The sequence below is a fragment of the Tursiops truncatus genome, chromosome 5, assembly GCF_011762595.2.
Source record: "Tursiops truncatus isolate mTurTru1 chromosome 5, mTurTru1.mat.Y, whole genome shotgun sequence".
Taxonomy (NCBI): domain Eukaryota; kingdom Metazoa; phylum Chordata; class Mammalia; order Artiodactyla; family Delphinidae; genus Tursiops; species Tursiops truncatus.
Genome location: NC_047038.1, coordinates 113,708,790 through 113,722,985, shown reverse-complemented (window position 1 = coordinate 113,722,985; position 14,196 = coordinate 113,708,790). Strand labels below are relative to the sequence as shown.

The 14,196-nt window shown below is 38.0% G+C and overlaps 1 protein-coding gene across 1 annotated transcript in view; it reads left to right on the top strand.

The window, feature by feature from the left end:
* HHIP (hedgehog interacting protein) overlaps positions 1-13,877 on the top strand; it is an 87,724-nt gene extending 73,847 nt beyond the window's left edge. Inside the window, exons 12-13 of the mRNA XM_004319987.4 lie at positions 9,275-9,423; positions 12,995-13,877. Of these exons, the coding sequence (XP_004320035.1) occupies positions 9,275-9,423; positions 12,995-13,188 (343 nt within the window). The 3' untranslated portion in view covers positions 13,189-13,877. The remainder of the gene's footprint in view (positions 1-9,274; positions 9,424-12,994) is intronic.
* The last annotated feature ends 319 nt before the right edge of the window (positions 13,878-14,196 follow it).

The following is a 14,196-nucleotide window of genomic DNA, read 5'->3' as shown; positions in this document are numbered from 1 at the left end:
AGGTATTCCATACAAGGCTACGTAGAGCCATCGCCTATCTCAAAATATACACAAAATATTATACCATAATTTATGAAAAAATTTTCTCTAAACGCCCATGCTATTTTCAAAGTCTGTACTATAAAGCTTCTTATGTTTATATCCTATTTTCTGAAGATGTGACATATGACCACAGCATTCAAGGGACTTTTCTGCTTTATACTAATTATAGTCCTTCTTAAATTATCAATTTTAAATGTTGAAATATCAGTTCCTAGAGTAATTGTACAGATTGCTATGAAAACTTGATTGATCTGCCACTTACAAATGGCATTTGTTAAAAAGGCATAAAATGGAGAATATGAATAATTAAAAATATATTCTTCAAAAAGAGCCTCATTTGTTAAGAGCCTCTTAAAAGCATTTCTTTTCAATACCCATGTTTCTCCCCCACCTGGGACAGTGGTGGAAATCTGATATTATTAGACCTTCTGAATATCTTCTACTTTTATTGTGACAGTGGATCATCAGATGTTACAGCTCTCGAGATAAAGGCAGATTTAATCTTGCATAAAACAGCCACACAAATTTGCAAAGAGATGGTTTCTAGAGGAAGATATACTTTTTAAAGAAAAAAAACTACCTTAGCATCATTTTTTTACTAATTCATTTTAGTTGAGCTAAAAAAAATCTGTTGCTTAAATGACTCGTTTTTGTCAACATTGACAAGTGAATCAAAAGGTGTAACATCAAAATTTGTGAACGTGTCATCCTAATAGTCTTCAAAGAGAATTTAAACTGACATTTTTGTGCTATTTTAAGGGACAGAAAATCATTTCAAATTTTACTTCCCATTTAAAACATTTAGTGATATTTAAAATTTCTGCCTTCATAGAATACAAAATTAAAACACTAGTAGTCTACAGTTTTTTAAGTGGGAAAAAGATTTATTTTTTAGATGGCTTCTAAAAGAAAAATACTATATAGGCTTTAAGACTTTTGAATTATGTTGTAATCAAAGTGTTACTTAAAATGTCTATTTTCCCAGTCGCAGACATTTCTTATTAAGTGTCTAACATTTTCATCAATTATGGCTTATGAATCAAGTTTTTAAGTTAAAAAAAAATTGGTTTTAGACGTAAAATTCTGAACAGAATGTGGTTCCTTCTTTATATTAGGAAGCAATGGCATTGGCTTTTTATTGTACCCTAATTTTTCAGTTTTTATTTTTCTATCATATCAAAGTACAGTTATACAAGATTAAGACATGAGATTGAATCAGTCTGCAGGTATCTTTGGCTTGTCTCCTGTGTTCAAGATATTGTATTATGTGCTATGGAGGGAGAATATACGTGAGAATTTAGTCCTTTCCTCTAAGGAGCTTATTTTTATCTTAAATCAGGAGATTGCACACATTACCTAAAACATGAACAATATTATCTGAGATAAGTATTGCCACTTTGGGACAACAAAATTATGCCAGAACATTGTACATTACAAGTTGCCAGATAACGGTCCAGAAGGTGATGGGTAAAACTCACCATGAGTTGGCTTCTTGGTCCAGTCTGTTTACCAGGGGGAACGAGGCCTCAGCCCGGCTGCTGTACAGGCAGAAGGCGCCTTCTCAGTTGACTGTTAAAATGAGAAATAAGTGCCCGCAATGAGTTTCCCTCCCCCAGGAGACATTCCTCCAGCTTTGCATGGCTCTCTGCAGGTTTCACTCCCTCCTGAGTTCAAAGCGTCACGTCCATCACCATTTTGGTTTTGTGTGCTTCAATCTCCCCTGAGCAAATCTCTCCTCCAGCTACTGCCGACCTGCTCCCTGGGCTGCCCTCTCCCAAGGTACCAAGCTTTATTTTTGCTAGTGCTTTAGTTACAAAGTTGCATGGATCTCGAGGGGTCTGCCCCAACTCTATTTTTCCCATAAGCCTTATTTTTAGTATGCGATTTTGTAGAATACAAGATTCTTCGGGAACAAGTCCACTGAATTAAAGTGCAAATGCCTATTTTTCTAATAATTGTAGTGGACCAGTTTCTGAATTAAGGACATTGCAAACATAATACAAGAAACACCTAAGGCAATTTAATAAAATTGGACTTTGTCCTTTTTTCCCTAAAAGCAGACAACCTCATCATCCAGTTTCATTAGTCATTTCTCCTAGGCTTTCCTTTTAAGGAAATACATAACTTTTCATTTCCTAATCTTCGCCTGGAAATATATAAACTGAGGTAAGCTGATAAAGTTGAATGAAGGCGATCCACACACCCTTTTAGATACTTGTGTACAGTGGTAGTGATGTTTGGATAGGGAGATTAATAAGGCCTGAAACACAGGTGCCTAGCTCCCTTTTTCCAAAAAAGGACCAGTTGAGTAGAAAGCTGTGCTATAAAAGAGTTCCATCCAGATTATCTGGAATTAGCTCTATGAAAGCTATTTCATATCTTCATCCATGTTCTCTGATCTTCTAAATTTGGGAATAGCAAGGTTGGCCCCGTCTCGTGAGGATAAAGTTTAATATGAAATTACTGGAAAGTGTAAGTGGCTTCATTATCTGCTTTCATTCTGGTTGCATCTTTAACCATAGAACAAAATTGAGCAGGTATTTGTGAAAGTTCTAATAATTTCATTAACACTAGGCGGTCCAACTCACAGCTCCACCAAGTTGCCACTACCTTTGTCCTCTTTGAGTTTAGCACCTACTCAATCCCAAACTGCCATATTAAAGCCAGTCGACACTATTTCTGAGTGAGCATGTGCTCAGCATTTAAATCACAGACCTCAAAATGAAGGCAACCTTGGTCACAGAGAAAAGAGCTGAGGCCCAGCCGCACTGTTCAGTGCATTTCAGAACAGAGAAATGCAGCGGTTTGAGAAATAAGATAGAGCACTGCCTTTCCCATTCTAAATTTGAATTCTAGAAATATACAGTACAAATTTAAAATGCTTAATATGACCCATAACGTATACAAGTTCAGAGGTAGTCTTGAACTTGTTTTCTTTTCCTTCACTTTATATATGTTACTGAGGACATATGTAAAAAGATTTTTCGAAGCAGCTTACATATGATATAATGTCAAAGAAGGCATTCCTTAAGAATGAAATGAAAGCAAGTAGCTCTTAAAACGATTAATTTTTTGGTATATCTCAAATGGTACTTGAAAAATATTCTTAGGAAATGTGTGTTGCTATCTGTACAGCCACGAAGTCCTGTGAGACCGATATTGCGTGGTTACACAGAAGCAGATTCCATTTTCTCTGTTCTCCAACCTGGAATAGGATTGTATTATGAATGTATAAGATTCCTCAGAGCAAAATTGAATTTGTATGATGTATTGTCGTTTTACCAGGTACTACAAAATGGTTATATGTAGTCGGAATCCAAAATTCTACTCCTCATGGGTAAACTGACCCTGAAAAGAGAACTGTCAACATGAGTAAGAAGCATTTAGTGAACACCCAGACTGAAGAAAATTATCCAGACTAAAAAAAAAAAAAAGAAGAAAGAAAAAGTAGTTTGTATGTTGACCTTGGAGAAAGGCACTAAAATGAATAATTTAAAAGATGACGTAGCACTACTACACTAGTGCTCATTCCTATGCCTCAAGCTATACAAATGGGAGAAATTTCCCATTTTCTTACTTTTTTGAGGCAAAAGTGCTGAGTAATGGTTTTAGGAACAATGAGTGGTTATGGGTTATGGCTTGTATATCGAATGCTTACCGAGTGAGGAAATCCATGAAACCACAGAATCGGTGGTGGCACAGGAAGGCTGCCCCCTCGTGTAGAGGCCGTACTCCATCCAGTCACAAGATCCCAGAATATTCTGTACTTGGAAGCTCCTGACCACACTTATTCATGGCCCCATTAACCACTTTTGGCTGGGCATGGCCCTAATTAAGAAAGGGGCCTCTCAGACTTGAACATGCACGGGAGTCACTTGACAAACTGACCGAAGTGCAGATTCTGATTCTGTACGTCTGGGGAGGGCCTGAGAGTCTGCATTTCAGATGACCTCCTGCTGGGGCTGCTGCTCTGGGACCACACTGAGTGATGAGGATTCAGATTTATCAGTTTTTCTTACCTCATGACAATAGGAAAAAGCATGGAAGAAAAATCGTTTTGCAAAGGTTACAGTTGCAAGGGAACACTTTTCCATGTGTCCCAATGTGACTATGGATAAGGGAATTCCCTGGTGGTGCAGTGGTTAGGACTCCAAGCTCTCACTGCTGAGGGCCTGGGTTCAATCCCTGGTCAGGGAACTAAGATCCCACAAGACAAAAAAAAAAAAAAAAAAAGAATAAGACAGTTCTTACATCACGTCCTTAATCACCTCAAGCAGACTGTTGTCTATGAGAAGCTATAGAATTAGCACATCTTCTGAAATTTCCAATGAGTCAGGATTTTTATAAAAGAGTATTACTAAAAAAAAAAAAAAAAGAAAAAGGAGCATTACTCATGATCGATGTACCTTGTTTTACAATAACATGAATTTAAAGTCTGAACCCCTAACAAAAATTTCAGAATGAACCCCTTTACTTTTCGTAAAGGACACAATAGATCGAGTTCTGTAACACTCACTCCAAAGATCAGGCCTGCTAAGACAGAATTTATCCCTGTGCTTCCACGCAGATGCACAGAAGACTTCTCATTTATTGACTGATTCATTCACTTATGAAGTATCATAAAATTAAAACCATTCTTTAATCCCACTACCCAGAGACATTCGCTGTTGGCCTTAGCTATTCACAAAAAGTCATCACAGTATAATGTGTGTTATAAATTACTCAGGCTTCTCAACTTCCTCCTTTATTTCAAGAAAGTATCTAAAGCTTTATGCTACTACACAGAACCAGCCAACGTAGGTTTCTAAGAGAATGTCTTATGTTTCTGAAAACAATGCTTATACGTTAAAAAATGTTGGGCAGTTTTCTACACTATCCCTTTAGTGCTTCATTATTTGTCATATATAAAGGGGTTAGAAAATGTGTTTTTCTAATTTAAATTAAGTTTGAGAACTATGGGGATAACTGTCAACAAATGGGCACCATATATTCTTTATTAAAAATCTGAATATCCTCTTGCGTAAGTTTTCTATTTTGAAAGCTATCTCAGACTTCATTCAGTAGACCTAAGAGTCCAAAAGTTTAAAAAGTAATTGTTTAAAAGGAGAGCAAGACCATTTAAGTAATTTTTATTAGGCCTACATTAAGATGCTCAATTTCCCAGTGTAATAAAAATAAGAATGAAAAATGAGTTCATCTATCACAAGTATATACCCTAGATTTTTGTTTAGATCCCATCTAGGTGTGTATATGTAGTAATTAGGAACATACAAGATGGTTTATTTCAAGGTGACAATAATAATAAAGTTCAAGTTTACTTGTTTTATTCCCTTTTCTTTCTCCTCATTCCATGTAAAGGAACCTTACTCTTTTCAATGGAAAGAAGAAATGTCCCTAGAACAAAGAATGAGTGGAGAGGAAAGAGATGGTTGGGATCACCAAAAATCTTTGTCAAACTTTAACAAATGTATTACTAGAAAAATGAATGTTGATATGTTGACTTAATTCCCAGCTGGAGGAGAAAGTAATCCCATCTCTTTATGTCATGCTTACTTCTTAGCCTGTTGTTTATTTATTATGATTATAATTAGTGTAAAAATGCTTTATTTAAAATGAATTTAACTATGCCTTGGAAGAATTTTGTAATACAATATTACAAATTTGTAATTACAAATACTTGTAATTAATACAAGTTAATTTAGCCAATAGAGAGAAATACAGTGAGTGTTTTTAGTTTTATGCTTATGATATAAAAGTATAGTGATTCGATTTTAATGATATCCCTCCCCTAAATAGTCCATATATTCCTAATATTGTCACTCAGTAGCATTTTAAAGAAACAAACACCCTTTTAAAATTCCACTCGTTTCATTCATTCAACAGATTTTTAAGAAGGATCTTCCATGTGCTGTACACTCTTCTGGGTCTTGGAAAGACACAAGAGAAGAGAGGGGAATATTTGTCTTCATGGAATTTATATTCCAGATTTGAAAAAAGTTTCTACTATATGCATTCAATTCAATAAACATTTATTGAATGCCTATGGTATTTTCCTACCTCCTATGACTATAAGTAGTTGAGGAGATAAAATACTTTGGTAGCTTAAGTATCATCTTTCTATAACATCCCTCAATCCTAAGTTAATTGCATCTTCATCTGTATTCCTGTGATACTTCATATGCACCTGTATCATAGCAAAGATCATACTGCCTTATACTTTTGTGTTTGCTTGTCTGTCTTCTCCACAGTGGTCTCCAAGAAGATTAGGACCCCGTTTTGTTTCTGTCTTATCCCCATGAAGAGCACAGTACCTGGCAGAGTCAATGACTAGACTTGAAGAGGATTGAATCTATAGTTTTTGCCCTCAGAAAGCTTTTATTTCAATGGGGAAGGGAAAGGGGAAAATAAGATTACTCACTCCTTAAGAGAAGTGAAGTCCTATAGGTGATGGGCTATGTTTTATGTACATTTTCATGTTCAAGGCTCCCCAATAGAATAACAGAGACAGAGAGAGGATTTATTTAACATGCTAAGTGAGGAATGTTGGTTGTCAACTTCATAAAAGAAAAAATAAATATTTTCCTAGGTAATTAAATAAAAATTTAAGGGCATCATAATGTTTATATATGACAGCCACACAGTTTTATATAAGCTAAACAAGCCCAAGCATGAAGCAGTGACATCCACCGATAGATAAGCATTTGCTCAAGCCTAGGCAAAAAAGGCGACAACTTATAATTCCCTCCATAACCTGAGTTTCCACACATTTGAATGTTTGGTGAAAATCAAACAAAGTGTCTAATTGGAGGATCATCCAGCAAAAAGGGATCAGATACCCTGCCCTGAAGAACTGAACTTCCACAGAGAATCTCTATTCGTCATACCCCCTTATCTGTTCCCAGTGTCGTCACACCCACCTTATCTGTTCCCAGTGCACATGAGTCAATGTCCCTACACTTTGCCTCAAACAGGCAACATCTTCCGGTGGTAGTTGTTTGATCGAAGTCACCTACGTTCTTAATCCACATGGTGTCTTCTCCTCTTTATATTCATCTGCTCAGGCATGAACCATATCATCAAGTAGCATGTGAGCTATGTGCCTACCTTTTTTGCATTGCATATAACACGTAACATATTCTTGACACACTCTGCTTCTGGGCCTCTTTTCTTGAATGAATCAGAAAGAGCGTGAACGAATGAGTAACAAATAGAATTGGGTAAACAGAATCTCAGTTACCTGTAAAATGGAAACAATACCTGTTTACCGATTATCACTCAGTAAATGGTGGTGGCCTGTGACTCAGAAGAGCATCATGGCTACTGAGAAACTGCTCTCCTGATGGTCACAAATGCCACCATCGTCTCACAAACAAAATAAGAATTTTATATGAGGAAGAAATAGGCAGACTTGGGCTATTCAACAATAAGAAGGCCAAGGTAATGCCCTCACTTTCCTTGGCGTATCTGTTTAACATCTTCACCTTATCACACTCTGCCATTACTCTCAGAAAGACTCCCTTGGGGGCACATAGGAAATACCTGATGGTGTGTTCTGAGTGAAAATATGGAATGCCTTAAGTACCTTTCACATAAGCTGACCATTTCTAGATTTAAATAAGAGGTTGAATAGATTTAAGGGAGTTTTCTGAATTGTCACGTTAGTTGCAGAACAATACTTTTATTTCTTTCAGTTTTTATTTTATATTGGAGTATGGTTGATCAACAATGTTACGTTAGTTTCAGGTGTACAGCAAAGTGATTCAGTTATGCATATACGTGTATCTATTTTTTTTCAAATTCTTTTCCCATTTAGTTTATCACAGAATATTGAGCAGAGTTCCCTGTGCTATACAGTAGGTCCTTGTTGGTTATCTGTGTCAAATATCATAGTGTGTACATGTCAATCCCAAACAATGCTTTCAACAGAGAATCGGATCTTATTGGAGAGAGGAACTAAAGAAGTCATTAGATATTTTAAATATGGTTTTGAGTCATTGTAGAAACAGCCTGAGGCCAAGCTCCAAATTATTATCACTGTTCATATTGCTACAGGGGCATAACAAGAAAACTGAGTCTGCAGGGCCTAATTATTTGCTTCTCTCGGAAAGCTATATCATTCACCTCTGTGGTGGTTCTGACCTATAATTATCACCTTCTTTGTTATGGTACTTAAGGACTCCCAACTGATTTGCCCATCCTCCTGGTGGTGATCTGACTGGTGATGAAGTGTTTACTTACATTCCTTCACTGAAAAGAGCTTTCTCACCACACTGAGGCACAGGTTGCAGTGACTGATAGCAAAGTACCACTGCACATTTTTTCCCAAAGATTAGGTAATGAGCAGGTGTGATCGTGATTCCAGCGTGAAACAACTTGAAAGACACCCTCTTATTCAAAAACATTAAGAGCTATAGCAACCATCTTCTGAAGGCATCTTGGTCCCTCTCTAAATGATGGCAACTGTAGAGCAATTAAAACAAAGTCTATGACTTTTAACATGACAGATAAGATGTTTTTGTTTGCTCCTATTAGCATTCTTTTTCTTCACAGCGGGACAAAATCTAATTATAAAAATATATATGTATGTATATAAAATCTCTCTATGTAGATCATTCTTTGCATAAAGAGTTTAAACTTTGAGTCAGTAGTAAACACACACGTGTTATGATGTCCTTTTAAGAACAGTCATTCTGGAAAAAGTATTTCAAAAGAAATGTAAAAATGAAATAAAAAATGATTCCCAAGCTTTTTAGGCTACAACTGTTCATTCTGATGAATGCCTTCAGCCTCGTGATGTTGCCAAATATGCCAATAACAAGTGAAACCTATCTCAGGTGCTATTCCTAAAAACTTTTGGCGTTTTGAGGGGAAAAGAAAAAAAGCTTTAAAATATCTATTCATCTTTATTTTTTAAATTGTAATTGCTAGGAATTCTTAGCTACCAAAATACTGATGTAACGTAATTACATTTTTAATCAATGAATTTTGATCATGATAAAGTTTCTTACCATGTTTGATTTGTTCCCTTTGGTTCAAAACTGGTTAGTTTGTTTCCTCATGGGTGTGTATTTTCTCCTCTTAGAAAGTTGTCGACCTTTCTGTCTGAGTGGCGTAAAAGAAAGGTCTCTTTGGAAAGCAAGAGACGTGCTCTGCAAGCTACGAAATCACTAGATTTCATTCCAATATTGATTTGCAACCGAAATGCACTTTTGACGGTTGTCTTTTGATGCAGACCTCTGATGCCTGAGGAATGCAGGGCCACGGTCCAGCCTGCCCAGACCCTGACCTCTGAGTGCTGCCGGCTCTGTCGGAACGGCTACTGCGCGCCCACAGGAAAGTGCTGCTGCAGTCCAGGATGGGAAGGAGACTGGTGTAGAGTCGGTTAGTTTTTCTTCTGTTCCGGGGAGATTGGGCCTGCAAGAACTTAATGTTAGTTACTTCCTCTAGAATGACCTAGTGTTCAAAACTGTAGCCGTTTACAATAGTAATGCTCAGTCTGTTTCTGAACTTGCACCTGAAATCGTTGCCATTTTCCTAATGGAAACAGTTCACGTATATGAGTTCATCATAAACATAATCGAGTTCTTTCACAAAGTCACACATGAAAACAGCCCAACTAGATCATCCCTGTGGACTCTCAGTCCTGGGTTTGAGCTTTCACACCAGCCAGTGACCTGGTGCTTGCAAAGCCCCTTTCTGAGTGCCAGCATTTTCCAGACACTCCATAAAGACCCTCCCTAAATTTGCTGCTTGCTTTCTTGCTGCAGCGTGCTAAAAACAGGGGTTTTCAGTGGGTGTTTTTATAGAAAAGGGGAAAATGCAGTTATCTAGAGGCATATAATGAGATTTTTCCATTCTTTTTGCCACTGCCTTGTGGACCATCAGGTGGGTGTGCAGCTGCTCAGAGAGCAAATGAGATTCATTCCAAGGTTATTCTATCCTTTAACTTGTGACTTCCGCAGATAAGTGTAATCGCGTTTAAATTCTACTTGGTGTGAAGTAAGACAATTAGATTAATTTAGGTACCTAGAGTTTAAGATGTGTATACTGAAAGTATGTTTTCAACAACCGGCATATACATATTACTTGCAAAAGATTTTGATCTCTGCTATTTCAAATATTAAAGTATCTCTTGCCAAAGAAAATTCAAGTCCCATATTAATATTTAACAGTATCCTTAACTCATAAATGCCTTCTTTCTTTATTCTAAACATGTATTTGTTTCAAAAAATTATAACCATACCTCGTTTACCTCAAATAAAGTAGACATTTAAAGTCACAGAGACAGTATCCATTTTAAGCTTAAATTGCTTCATCACTAATAATATTACATGATTGATTGATATCATGGTTACATATCTAGGAAAAAGCTATCATAACTGAAACTCAACAGAAATTAAGTAATTACATTATTTTTAAAAAATGCTTACATTCTATTGACCCATTCTGTCTCGTTTTTCATTAGTTGGCCAAAAAATGAGAATCAGTGTTTAAATGCAATAATATTCTAATTCCTGATGACAGATCTTCCTTCTGCTTCCTTCTATGCTTGACAATATCTACTCTCTCTGCTTTTACGGGGTGTCCATTCTGTCCTATTCCTTACTTATATTTTGCCTAACCTTTTAAGTCACCTCAAGTCATCAGATAACAAATATTTATTGAGTGCCTGCTAGTAAAGTATGTTAAACTGAGGGTAAACATAATTTTGAATCTAGGCAGCTTAATACATACCATAATAGATATTAATAATGATATATGATATAAATGAAAGTTTATAAGCAGGGGTCCCCAACCTCCGGGCCACAGACTGGTACCGGTACCGGTCTGTGGCCTGTTAGGAACCAGGCCACACAGTAGGAGGTGAGCAGCGGGTGAGCAAGTGACGCTTCATCTGTATTTACAGCTGCTCCCCATCGCTCGTATTACCGCCTGAGCTCCACCTCCTGTCAGGTCAGCGGCAGCATTAGGTTCTCATAGGAGCGTGAACCCTACTGTGAACTGTGCATGCGAGAGATTGAGGTTGCACGCTCCTTATGAGAATCTAATGCCTGATGATCTGAGGTGGGGCTGAGGGGGTGATGCTAGCGCTGGTGAGTGGCTGCAAATACAGATTATCATCAGCAGAGAGGTTCGACTGCACAGAGACCATAATAAATCAATTGCTTGCAGACTCATATCAAAACCCTATCAGTGAGTGGCAAGTGACAACAAGCTCAGGGCTCCCACTGATTCTGCATGATGGTGAGTTGTATAATTATTTCATTATGTATTACAATGTAATAATAATAGAAATAAAGTGCACAATAAATGTAAGGCACTTGAATCATCCCGAAAACATCCCCCACCCACCCCACCCCCGGTCTGTGGAGAAATTGCCTTCCACGAAACTGGTCCCTGGTGCCAAAAAGGTTGGGACGGCTGTCATAAAGTACTTTAATCTTTCCACTAAATCAAGTAAATACTTTGAATATATAAGAGAAACCAGAACTGTTTTATTAAAGTAATATATTTGTGGTATTTTTGACCCAAGTAAGAACTTTTGACCCAAGTAAGAACTTTATTCATATACTCACAGAGTTTGCTCATCTCCCACAAATTTAAAAGACTATTTTGGTCTATTTTCTCCCTGTTCTTTCTTTCCCATATATCAGCCACAGACCCCTGGATTTTGATTAACGCCCTGGAAAAGGTTAAAATAACTCTGTCCCCTAAAAGTATAAGGACATGTATTCAAGGAATTTGGTTCTGTCTACAGTGGCTGCACACCTCAGATTCATCCTATCAGTAAGAGACAATTAAGTTATATACCCGATTTTATGCTCCATCTCATTTTAGCAATAAATCTTTACGTTCCCTACCTATATTATAGTGGTAAACATTCTTTTCTGAAGCAATCCTGCTCTGTAGAGCAGCCCTGTAAAGGATTGCTCAGAACGTCTTTCTCTGGGCAACTGCACTGACCCCAAGAAGGGGCTTCAGGGTGTAATCAGAAAGGGGCATATGCACTACACCCCTGGGAACAAGGAAAGGGAGGAATCCAAGGGAATTCACGTGGCGGATCCTCCCTCCAACCAAAATCAAAAACTGACCATTTCTTTTCTTTTTTTTTAAACTCTAGTGTTTTTTTTTTAATTAATTAATTTACATATTTATTTTTGGCTGCATTGGATCTTCGCTGCTGCAGGCGGGCCCTCTCCAGTTGCGGCAAGTGGGGGTCACTCCCTGCCACGGTGCACAGGCCTCCCATCTCGGTGGCCTCTCCCGTTGCGGAGCACAGGCCCCAGGCACGCAGGCCTCAGCAGTTGTGGCACGTGGGCTTAGCAGCTGTGGCTCACAGGCTCCAGAGTGCAGGCTCAGCAGCCGTGGCGCACGGGCCCAGCTGCTCCGCAGCATGTGGGATCCTCCCGGACCAGGGCTCGAACCCATGCCCCCTGCATTGGCAGGCGGATTCTTAACCACTGCACCACAAGGGAAGTCCAAAAAACTGCTCATTTCTTGATGTTACATTGGTGATGCTCTAGCCACTGGGCCTTTCTCTCTGGCCTCGCCCTTCCCACTGTGAGGTCCTACCCCAGAGGGACGGAAACAGAGCGGTACTTGGCAGGCCCTGTGTTGCAGATGCCCTAGGGAAGCAGAGGTTTTAAAGAACTGAAATCCTCGTTTTACATAAAGTCAGTTCTGCAAGGGGTTGAAATTGTTTCCCATGATCTGGACGATCCGCTTCTCTCGAAATGTCTCCCACTGTCTGTTGCGTTCTGGCCCCCAAATAACTAGAAGTCTGAAAGCCTTCTTCCTTTGTACTTACTAACTTTGGGATCATTTTGGGACTGGCTTCCCCCTCCTTTCCCTCCGTTCCCTTACTCGTCAGATATCTATTGGCCTCACACTCGGTGCTGTTTCCGACTTCCAGAATGGAGTGTGATTTCATTGCTCTTTTTTCTTCTCCCAGCGAAATGTGAGCCAGCGTGTCGCCACGGCGGTGTCTGTGTTAGACCCAACAAGTGCCTCTGTAAAAAAGGATATCTTGGTCCTCAGTGTGAACAAGTGGACAGAAACCTCCGCAGAGAGACCAGGGCAGGTATTCTTGATCAGATCATTGACATGACATCTTATTTGCTGGATCTAACAAGTTACATTGTATAGTTTCTGGGACTGTTTGACTATTCCTTTCCAATGGCCATTTATTTTTTATCCTGTCATTAAAAAGAACGACTGTTATCCTGCTACACACTCCTGTGATTTCATTTTCTTTGATTAATTTAAAAGTCATTTCCAGAACTGTGCAGACCCTGTGTGTGTATATAGGCACGTTTGTTCACATATGCACACACACTCACAACCCCCGTGAGTGTGGTTGCGTAACAGATGGGTTTTTTAAATATATATTTCCTTGTGCGGAGTAATTTCCCCAGAAATTCCATTGTAAATTGATAACAGAATTTTTATGTCACCAGAAGAGATTATTTGCCTTCCCAGGAATTTTCTGTCTGTAATCACTAAAGTCAACTTCAATGGAGTTTTAAAACATTACTGTGCAATCTGATGGATTGAATTTTAAAAGGCCATATTTTTATATTAAAGGACTATAATATGAGAGAATGTTTCAGAGCTCCCTGGTGAATTTATAAGAGGGCAACTTGATATAAAATTGTAATCTTCGGTTTTATCAATGTATCCAATTACAGAAAGTTAACGCACTTACCTCTTTATTGGCAGAGAAATCTGGTTACTCTAGCTTAATTTCAAGATTGTTTTCAAATTAAATCATAATGGCAAAGTCTAAAACCAATCTTCCTAAAAGGTCTGCTTTTATTGTATAGTTTATTTAACAATAGGCACTGGGTTTGTGTTACATATTTATATTTTTTATTTTATTTTTATAATATAGACATCACCTAGATGAAACACCTTTACCCTGTCCTGTAAAATACTAAAGTTACATTTTTCACCAACTTAATTGGAAAGAAGGGGAGTGAGAAAGCAAACAGTCTTTAATGTGCTGAGGATCTAATCTAGCAATGTATCCTTGTGCCAACATGTAATCATTACCGACGGATGAAAAAGCAAGAAAACAGCCACTCCTTATAAAATTCCAGCATTAAACATTTGTAAAGTGCTTTTCACCATAGCAAGACTGTCAGAGTATATGTG